The 11,349-nt window shown below is 44.6% G+C and overlaps 1 protein-coding gene across 2 annotated transcripts in view; it reads right to left on the minus strand.

Moving 5' to 3' along the window:
- RAB41 (RAB41, member RAS oncogene family) overlaps window positions 1-10,254 on the minus strand; it is a 24,173-nt gene extending 13,919 nt beyond the window's left edge. Inside the window, exons 1-3 of one of the 2 annotated variants that reach the window (XM_015411341.1) lie at window positions 10,201-10,254; window positions 7,436-7,489; window positions 4,960-5,065 (exon numbers count right to left, since the gene is read on the minus strand). In XM_015411341.1, coding sequence (XP_015266827.1) covers window positions 4,960-5,065; window positions 7,436-7,489; window positions 10,201-10,230 — 190 coding nt within the window. In that variant the 5' untranslated portion in view covers window positions 10,231-10,254. The remainder of the gene's footprint in view (window positions 1-4,959; window positions 5,066-7,435; window positions 7,490-10,200) is intronic. The other variant, XM_015411342.1, reaches the window with a different exon arrangement.
- Window positions 10,255-11,349: the final 1,095 nt, after the last annotated feature.

The raw sequence follows: 11,349 nt of genomic DNA on the forward strand, positions 1-11,349 counted from the left end.
AACAAGTCTATTTTTTTTTCCTGGGCTACTTCCATTAACGTCTGACTTGACATTGTGCTCTTCACAAACTGGAATCTGGAAGGGGGAAAAATGGCTCTTTGGGTTTCCCACTCTCTAAAAAGGTAATTCTAGCTTGGCCTCCGAGAGTTCAGAGTGCAAATTTAAAATTCACTTTGCAGAGATAGTTGGGGTGAAGTGCCATTTGACCAACCATTTCCCAAACCACAGCAGACTACACGAGTCTGCACAGTAGGTCTACATGCTGTTTTGTATCAACTTGGTTGGCCCTAATAAAAGGAATTACAAATCTTGTTTTGGGTTTGTGTGTGGACTTATATACGGCTACTTACAATCTTATTCTGGGCAGGCTGGATACCAGCTCATCAAGACGGCACATGCAGTTTAAAGGAAGGAAGGGCCTTGTTCTCATGGCACCCGCTCAGAACAGAGCAACTCCACTCCGACAAGCCCAAGGGATACTCTACTGTCATTACTGTCTACCACATCATCAAGGAAGCTTCAGAAAAACATGCACATGATCTCAAAAGCACGAGAAAGGTGAACGGGTCCTTTCCGTCACAGATGGCTTCTCCTCTAAAGCTACCAGGGTTTCAACTGGGAAGGAAAGGGAGAGGAGTGAAGAGGTGGACAAAGCAGCATGGTTGAAGAAGAAACGGAGGACAGCCGAAGAGGAAGCAAAGCAGGAATGAACGTAACTGAGCTACGGCCAGCAGCCACACTTGCCCCTCAGACTAAGCCGCTAAAATATACTTTGTATTATGTTTCCCTGATCAGACACTTCTGCTCAGTTACTTCCAACTATTAGGAAACCCCCAAACTTTTTTTTTCGTAGAAGTGCAAATTGAACACAGTCATATTCTAACCAATTTGCACTGGAAACGTTTTGGAAAAAAACCCACTTCGTTGGCCCATCAGCAACACTGGGGAACACGGAGGCACTGTGAGTCCAACTGAGAACCTCCTGCGGTGGAAAGGGGCCAGTGCATGAAGAATGTCAAACACGGAACATGGATTATTTTCAGAACATAAATATTTTTTCATTTGGAGTCTCAGCTCCAGACTTGAGATAGTAAAGCATCTGTTTCCAGTCAGAAGGGCAGAACCCGGGAAACCGTCCCTATATTATGGTCTATTCATCTCATGCACAAAGCATCAAGTCTTCCTTTGTGAAGTTCGTATGGATATATTCTTAAAAATTCATTATTTTTGGTGAGCATTGTGTGTGTGTGTCTGGAAGTCATGGTTTATTTGTTTTATTAAATTGGATTTGCTAGGCTGCCCTTCCCTTCAAGTAGGGCTTCTGGCGACCTCTAGTGCGGGTTGGACATTTCAGAGAGGTGGCTTACTGTTGCCTGCCTTTGTGTCCCAGCCCTGGCATTCCTTGGAGGTCTCCCATCCAAATACTTGCCAGTCAACCCTGCTTGCCTTCCAAGATTGGGCTTGCCTGGGCTATCCAGGTCAGAGCAGTTCATATGAATAATAAACCACCCACCGCAAAGTCAAAGTTCATGCCCCACTCAACACTTCCCTCAGCAACCGTGACTAAGCACACACAAGCCTATTTGCCTCTCGTCTCCTTGTCTGCACCAGTGTCAGGAAAGCACTGCAATGAAGCACCGGCATGTGTCTAATTCACAACTCTGCGTGCCAATGCAACATGGTGTCAGTGCCAACTCCAAAGCAGAGAAATGTTGCATAGGGCACAACATACCCTATTTTGATAAATGTTCCACAACCAGTGTTCCCTCTAAGCTGAGTTAGTGCAAGCTAGCTCACAGTTTTTTAGCCTCCGGCTCACAAATTCTTGTCTTAGCTCAAGAAGGATGGCTCCAGAGCAAACTAATTTATGCAGTAGCCAAATCACTCACTCACAACTTTAATGCCAGTTGCTCACAAAGTAGAATTTTTGCTCACAAGACTCCACCACTTAGAGGGAGCATTGGCCACAACCCCACCTTGAAAGCAGCAAGACAGTTGTGTAGGCTGCTTAAAGATCTGCCCCCCCCCTTTATCTTGTACCACCTGGTCTGATAAACAGTCCAGGTATTCCACTGAGAAGCCAAGACTAGCCACCCATCTCAACACAGAACTGTGCCATGAATTATCCTTCATCTCTCCATACGCCAAGGTCAAAAGGCCTGGGGATGTACAGGAGACGATCTTCAGCCAGTCATTAATGGCTGTTTTATAAACTAGAGTTGTTGTTTAAGGTAGAGATAATTCTACTCTAACCACAGCTGAAGGTGTTGATGGCAGAACAGTGAGCAACCAGTGCACAAGTTTGTTTTGAGAAATTCCTAAAGACTGGAGAATGTGTGCCAAATATAACTCAGTGGTGGTATAAAGTATGGGATTTATTTATGTTGGACAATTTTTCAATTTATCATTCCAATAATCAAAATGAGAGTGACTTTACTAATCCTCTAAATATCTGGTACCCCATTTTAGATAAAATAGACATTGACACCTTTGATTGGGAAACCATTTCTAAAGCCAAATACAAATTATTGGTATTTTGTTAGCCTAGACTTCCTAAGCGAGATTTCTTTTAGTATTGTATACAGACTTTTTATGATATTATTCATTGTATAACGGTGGTCAGAGAGTCGCCATTTTGTATCACAGTTTTTATATTAAAATTTTAAATTAAAAAAAAAGACTGGAGAATGTTTAATTTTTAAATTACTGTATTATGTTCTTCTCTCTTGATTTTAATCTTGGTGGAATCCCCACCTTATTTTGTAGTTTTGCTGGGGCTTCTCTTTGCTAATGCAATAAAGACTGATTGACAGATAAACAGTCCTGGGGAAATTGAAAGCTTTCCCACTGTGAAGTGTCACTGGGTTGGTCTGAATAACGGTGGTGCTTTTAGCTTTTAAGGGGTCACAGTGGCTCAGAGGGTAAGATGCTGAGCTGCAGACCAGACGGTCTGTAGCTCAGCAGTTCGAGACCCTAGTGCTGTGTGACGGAGTGAGCTCCCATCTCTGGCCCCAGCTCCTGCCAACCTAGCAATCTGAAAGCAAGAAACTGCAAGTAACTTTGGTGGGAAGGTAACAGCATTCCGTGCGCCTCGGCATCTAGTCATGCCAGCCACATGACCACGGAGAAGTCTTCGGACAGCGCTGGCTCTTCGGCTTGGAAACGGAGATGAGCACCGCAACCCTAGAGTCGGATTCGACTGGCTTTCGAGCAAGGGAAACATTTACCTTTACCTTTCACTTTTGGAACAACATGGCTGTAAATGACTTGCTTAGGAAAGTACCTATATGCGACTGACTTCCTCCTTCAGTGATGTGGACCGCAAGGGACTCAGTATGGTACCAGCATCTCCCTGCATGCAAGCCAAGGGGCTTGGAGGTATAATGAATCTCTCCTCAAATCTCTCCCGGGTGTCCATGAAAGCTTACCTCAGACTGAAGGCATTGCCTAAAAGAGGAGATATGGCACTCCATTCTGCTCCCCTGAAAGTTTGGTGACGCCCACCAAAAGGTTTCCCTCCTAAGCACTTTAAATGATGCTAGAGTTTTCCCCTTATCATATCAAGATCTACTTAGTGCTTATCTGTGCTAGCTCTAGTTACTCACTGTTACTCCTCGCATCGCCAGTATATCAATCATACAGGAAACAAGAAGAAGAATCTTTCAAAAATGCCTGCACAAGATCTTCGGAGGATTAAAATGTGGGAACTCACTGTCAGAGGATGTAGTGATGGTCACAGGAATAGACAGCTTTAAAAGGGGATTAGATAGATTTGTGGAGGATAAGTCTATCAATGGATGCTAGCCATGGTGACTGAGGGGAACTTCCACATTCAGAGGCACTAAGCCTCTGAATCCCAGAGTCAGAAGGCAACATCAGGGGAAGGCCTCGGCCTCTATGCCCTGTTGTTGGTCCTCCAGAGGAACTGGTTGCCACTGTGTGAGACAGGAAGGATCTTGGACTAGATGGAGCACTGGTCTGATCCAGTATGGCTCTTCGTATGTTCTTACGAAGACCTCAGTCTTTAATGCCCTGTTGTTGGCCGTCCAGAGGAACTGGTTGTCCACTGTGTGAGACAGGGTGCTGGATTAGATGGACCACTGGTCTGATCCAGCAGGGCTCTTCTAATGTTCTTATGATTAAACTGCGAACAAACAATACTCTCATGAGCCAGCCAGAGGTTCAGTATTAACACTAAGCGTGAGATAGTGGTGAAAGCTGGACTAGGACTGACGAAACCTGGATTCAAACTCCAACTGACCAGGAATTTCAGTGACCTAGGCCAGTCACCATAAACCTACCAAGATGGACAATTGCCTGGGCAGAACTGGGGGAAGTACAGCCATAACCTTATGATACAGAGTTGCTCCCACATAAATTTTAACATCTACACAATTATCTTTGGAGAAAAAGTGAACGCAAAGTTGGGTACCCAGATCGACACCAAAGCAAAAAACACACCGAGAACATTTATTCCTAAATTAGTTTAACAGCGGGGCGTGGAATTTGATTCAATCATTCTTCTTGATACCCATGAATACAAGAATTCGAGAGGCTACTGCCTGTACCACTACAGAAGCGAGAAATCTATACGCTGCACGGGAAACAGGATCATTTACCAGCTTTTAATGCATGGCTTTAGTTCTGAGGTTTTGCCAAGCCGTCAAACTTGCAGTAAACAAAGACGGATAGTCAACAATTTGGTCAAAACAGGCATATGCTGCTTTGTAATGAGAAACTGTATTTGGGCTTCCCAAGGTGGACTCTCTCCTGCACTAGGAACACCATCACATACCTGCAAATAGTGTCAAAACGTTCAAATAAAGATCAGGCGCCCTCCCTAGCAGTGGCCGGTCCCACTAAACTGTCACTGATGGGTTTTGCCCGACTGTTTCTTTTAGTGCGAACGACAGGCACAGATCCTCTCCTCCTCTAAGAGCCTCGGGCCCCCATACCTACTTGTCACATCAAAGACAATGACGGCCGCAGCAGAGTCCCGGATGTAGCTGGGAATGAGGCTGCGGAACCGCTCCTGGCCGGCTGTGTCCCACAGCTGCAGCCTGATCTGGGGAAACAAAGTGTGGGGGGGGAGGGGGGAGTGGTGAAGAAGGGGAGGGGAAAAAAGAGCAGGAGGATGGAGAACAAAACGGAAACAAAACAAAAGTGAAACAAAAAAGATGCAAACTCTCGAGGCAAAACAACGCAAGCGTCAAAGGAAAAAGTTACATGAAATAAAAATGCAGTGCAAATTAAAAAAAAAGGGGGGGGAGGGTTTTGCCAAAAGGTACCTTTGTCTCTTCCTCCGATGGCTCCCTTTAACAGGGCCAATCAGTCACTGGTTGTCTTCACATGCATCCTGGCCATCAATCAAACTCCTAAACCAAGTTTTACCTACAGTAGTTATAATCACACACAACAGATCCGGGCAACAAGGAGGCCGGAGGCTCCGCCTGTGATGCTGGGTTTCTTCCTGGTACCCTCGTGCAATGCTCCACTTACTACACGCTCTGCGCCCACTAGGGAAAAGGTTGCGACCAACGCTCCCTCTAAGCTGTGGAGTCTTGTGAGCACACATTCTGTTCTCTGAGCTACTGGCATTAAAGTTGTGAGCGAGCGATTTGGCTGCTGCATAAATCAGTTTGCTCTGGAGCCCTCCCTTCCAGAGCGGAGACAAGAATGTGTGAGCCAGAGGCTAAAAAACTGTGAGCCAGCTCACACTGATTCAGCTTAGAGGGAACACTGGTGGCGACAGCTTTTTACTTATGTCTGTATTCTGGGATCCAACCAGCGAATGGAGAAAATACTGCCGTCCCTGACACGTCAAAACATGGGTGGTGGGAGATGCTGCCAAGTCGCGGTCAACTTAGGGCAACACTGGAGGGTTTCCAAGTCAAGAGATGCTGAGAGGTGGTTTGCCATGGTCTGCCTGTGTGTGGCTGCCCTGAACTTCCTTGGCGACTTCCCGTACAAGTACGAATCAGGGCCAACCCCGCTTAGCATCCAAGATCTGATGAGACTGGACTGTTCAGGTCAGGGCTGTTAAAAAATGTCATGGGTGACCGGGAGTTCACTGCCTGGCTTATCAGGTTTCCAGTTCGAAACAAAGAATTCTACTGGTGTACAAGCTCGCTTCCCTAAATGCTGATGCCTATGGGCTTTCACCATACCATGCTGCTGAGACTGAAAGAGATAATGAAAAGTACAGCAAGCCAGAAGCAGTAGCTGAAACAACCAGGTCGGTGGGCCTAGAACTGCAAGTTTACAGGACTTATACTGAATCAGACCATCGGTTCATGAAGGCCAGTATTGTCTACTCAGACTGGCAGTGGCTCTCCAGGGTCCCAGGTTGAGGTCTTTCACATCATCTACGTCCTGGTCCTTTTAACTGGAAATGCAGGGGATTGAACTTGGGACCTTCTGCATGCCGAGCAGATGCTCTGCCACTGAGCCGCAGCCTCTTTATCAGTTCCCCATCTCCAGTACATCAAATCCTCTGGAGAATGACTTCCCTCCAGCACAGGTAAAGACTCTCTCATCTCCTAAGACTGTATTTGAACTGTATTTCACATGGATTTCACATGGCCATTTCAGAAGCAAATGAAGGTGAAAGGCAGGGTATGGATTCAGTAGATGACAACCTTGTCTTAACTCTGGTAGCCAAAGGCAAAACGCTACTAGAAGAACAGCCAAGGTGCCCCACGACACAGCCATGTTGTGTTCATACTACAAATTAAGGAACACCTCAGCACAGCGGACAGTGTTTGGGTCACACCTAAGCAATCTAGGTTTGCCTCGGATTTATGACAAATCTCTCTCTCCAGCCTAAACTGTCCTTGTAGCTGTTGCAAAAATGAGATAAGGGTTTCCCTCTTTCACATCCTTTTTAAAAATCACAAGACTACCCATTGTGGACAAGGACAATGATGTTTATGAATATAGACCTAATCTATGCAATAGGCTCAACACAGGGAGTTTTCTGTTTTCATGTGACATTTTTGTTCATTTAGATAGGTCACATCTATTTGGCATGTGGAGTCGTTTGCTTGCTGCTTCTCCTCAAAAGATTCACTAAAGCTTTCACGTGGCCTTTCTGGTCTATGGCAATTAGAATATTTGCATTATGTTCTGGGAAAGGGGGCTTTCAGGATCTGTTGGCAACAGAGTTCTAAGTGCAGTACACATCACTGGTTGCACCAATCATGGCAAGAATGCTTGCTGGATTCACGTCACCAGCTGGGAATGTACTGGGCTGTATATCATCTAGACAAGGCCACATGAGCCACGTGACGGGATTTTTCTGCACGCTGTCCATTTATATCACAATACATTGCCATGGGATTAAAGGACAGTGCTGAACACTGAATCAAATGCACACATCATAGCCTTGTGGAGATTACATCCCTGCCAAATTAAACATACGGATACCCCCACTCACCGTGCGGTCTTCTAGATACATTGTCTTCGAGAGAAAATCAATTCCAATAGTGGCCTGGAAAATTAAGAAAGGAACCATTAAGTAACTTTGCACTGTGGTACAATTCTATTTAAGAGGCATCAATCCAAGTATTTTAAGTGCTTTAACGGCCAGCAAATATTAACCGCACGGCCACTTAACAGGGCCAGCAAATATTACCTGCACAGAGAGATTTAAGGAACAGTGTAAAGGAAAACAAACATGCAGTGTCCTCAAGACAAAGGCAGAGAGTAGTACGATAACGTTTGGATGCCTTCAGTTAAAATTTCGTATCATTTGGAGTCCGGAGATGTTAGCAGGATAAAAGCAGATCAAGCCCACTTGCAAGGTGACAAATGTCAGGTGAACTGAACCCAGGATCATGGTGTGGGGGGTAGGATGGGGGAAAGCACTATGCTTTTACCCTACAAATTACCACGTAGGATGGGGGAAAGCACTATGCTTTTATCCTACAAATGGCAGCTTTCAAACAAGACAGGATTCTGAATGACCAGCATGTTCTGTCTGCATTCTTTGAGTGCATCCTTCACTAGAATGCAGGAATCAGTGGATGATGGAAGAGATAAATTATTTCTTGTCAAATAAATTATTTGGAAATGAGACAGGTCTGCCTAGGAGGCACCAGGTGTAAAACTCAAAACTTTAAATTCAAGCTAGTTATAAGCCATCTTTTTTAGCACTCAAAGAATTAAAGAACCAGCACAATTAAAAAATATAAATTCACCCAGATTTAAAATAAATCAACAATACAGAAAATTCACAAAAAGATTGCCCCAGCCAATAAACCAACTCACTCCATAACTAAAATACCATTGATATGTGTTATAGATGGCACTGGACTCCAGATAAGACTGCTAAATGTTATAAAAATGTCTCAGGGAATTGCTGGAGATGTAATAAAAATGTCGGATCATACTATCATATTTGGTGGAGATGCGAGAAGGTTTGCAAGTTTTGGAAAATGATAAAACAGATAATATTGGAGATAACTGAAACAGATTTGAAGTTAGAACCAGAAGTGTATTTACTTAATTTGTTACTGGAGGAGATTAAACATAATGATCAAAGGGTGATATTATATGTCCTCACAGTAGCCAGAATACTTGTAGCTAAATCGTGGAAATCAGATAAAATTCCAAGTAGAGAAGAATTAACAATGAAAATTTTGGAAATAAAAGAAATGGACAAATTAAACATGATACTAGCAGGGAAGGAAGAAAGTGTATTCCAAAAAAGATGGCAAAAATTAGATAGCTGGATGGGGAAAAATGTGTAATGTAAACTCCAAAATATGTAAATGATTATGTTATGTATGCTTTATATAATGGAAAATGATAAATAAACTATATAAAAAATTAAAAATAAAATACCATTGATACACCCACATGGAAGCCTGGAAAAAAAGAGATTTTTTTTTTGTCCCCTTCAAGGTGACATAAGGAAGCCAAACATTCTATAATCTCTTCTGGGATAGGAGTTGGTCTTATTTAATCTATTAATATATAATGTTGCTATCTCTCCTTATTGCCTTGGAGATCAACCCTTAGTTCCAAACGGCAGATGCAACGACTGAAAAAAGCCTGTTGCAAGCCCCCAGTGGCAGTACCGAGTGAAAGGAGGGACCACAAGGACTGTCTCCTTGACACAGAGAGTACTCCCTCTTTCTGTGTTATACCTCTGAGGAATGCAGTCACAGCTGCTGGCGAAAGGTCCTACAATGCCAAGACCACGGCCACACAGACCGGAAAATCTACAACAACTACCGTTTCCTTTCTCCGTATCAAGCGGCACATAAGCTTCTCTCTGCCTTTTACACCAGGAGAAGCTGCCTTTCAGTTAAACGGGTTCTTCGCCACAGAAGGGTTAACCATTAGAACCAGGATCTTGAAATCAACCCGGAAGTGAACTGGTAACTGGCACAGCTGCAACAACACAGCTGCAACCAGATCAGCAAATGAGCAGGTGCCGTTTGCGCCACCGGAACCTACCAAAATTGTCTTTAATGGAAGCTCCACATAAAATATATTACAATAATTAAGACTGGCCTTTGCTGAACTGGCAGAAAGACACAACACACACACACACACACAGAAGCAAGTCAAGTCAGAAAACAGCAGGAAAAACAGAGACTCAACATCCATCTTTGAAGAGAGAATTGCAACCATTCCTGGGGATGGAAACTTACCACATCCACTTCAAACCTCATGTAAGGCACTTTACAAAAAGGACACATTCAGTGTTCATGTGACGTCTTCAAAGAGTAAGAGAGATCTCAGTGGCAGTACTGCTTTCATTAACGCTATCGTTTTAAACAATCATGATAAAAGCCATGGATGTGATCTACGTCTAAGGAAGCTGGCTTACTAATGCTGATTCTCTGAGCAGTACACACTTCTGTAAATGATCTGTGGAGAGCCTGCCTTTGTTATCTACAGGGAAACTTGAACAGTTAATATGATGATTTTCCACCACAGCAACATTTTTGACAACCCTGGTGGATGCAAGCCTAGAAGCCTCTTAGAACCTCTTAGAAAGCAACATATAGTTTGCAGGCTATTAACTAGTGGCTCCAGAAGAGTCCACAGAAGATTCATATTTTAACAAGTCAGTCTGTAAACACACTGAAGGGACACGGAGGTGACCAAAGGACCAACCACCCTTTTGCTTTTCCCTCCAAAGGAACAAATTTTAGGTTTTCTAGGAGGATTCACAACATTCCTACTTACCTGGTAGGTGTTGTCAAAACTGTCGTACATAAACCTGGTGATCAGGGACGTCTTTCCAACTATGGAAAAGAGAGGAGGAAATGTTACTCTTCACCTGGGAAGTGGTAGGTGAGCTAACTAGAAGGGCCACCTATGTCTTACACCAGTGATAGTGAAGCTTTTAGAGACCCGAGTGCCCAAACTGCAACCCAAAACCCACTTATTTATCACAAAGTGCCAACACAGCAATTTAACCTGAATACTGAGGCAAAATCAACATTCAAACCAGGAACCCACCACCATCAGCAGCATGAAGCAAGGCAGCCTATTCTCCTAGGCAGGGCTATTTTTGGGCAGGAACGCACAGGAACGGAGTTCCGGCTGGCTCCTGAGTTGGCCACGCCCAGCAGAAACGCATTAGCATAATAGGCCACACCCAACAGCAGACACTCATTAGGATTGGCTACAGTAGGCATGTGTGGCCTAACATGCAAAGGAGTCCCTGCTACAAAAAACGGCCCTGGGTTTTGGCAACAAACAAGGTAAACAGAATAAGAAGCAAAAGGTGGGTGTGGCTGGATGACCACACTTCCGGCAACACGGGGCTGCGGCCTAATATGCTAATGAGCTTTGGTGTCAGGGTGTGGCCTATTATGCTAATGAGTTCCTGCTGGGCTTTTTGTTCAAAAGCCCTGCTCCTAGGGTTGCCAACCTCCAGGTGGTGGCTGGAGATCTCCTAGGATTACAACTGATCTCCAGGTGACAGATCGGTTCACCTGGAGAAAATGGCTGCTTTGAACAGTAGACTGTATGGCATTCTACCCCACTGAAATCCCTCCCCTCCCCAAACCCGACCATCCTCAGAGGCTCCACCACCAAAATCTCCAGGGTATTTGTCATCCCAGAGCCAGCAACCCTATATTCTCCCCACAAAAAAAACCCTCCAAAAAAACCCCACCATTTCCTCCAGGAAAACTGACCTGTCACCTGGAGACAGGATGTAATTCAGGAGATCACCTGGCCCCACCTGGAGGTTAGCAACTCTACCACACACACTTCCCCCCTCCTCTTACCACGGTTTCCCAGCACTAACATTCTACGAGGCACAAGGAAGAACAGGGCTCCCTACAACTCGGACAAGAACACCCTGCCCCTTCCACGGCACATCCC

The sequence above is a fragment of the Gekko japonicus genome, unplaced genomic scaffold (assembly GCF_001447785.1).
Source record: "Gekko japonicus isolate JY-2015 unplaced genomic scaffold, Gekko_japonicus_V1.1 scaffold2365, whole genome shotgun sequence".
Taxonomy (NCBI): Eukaryota; Metazoa; Chordata; class Lepidosauria; order Squamata; family Gekkonidae; genus Gekko; species Gekko japonicus.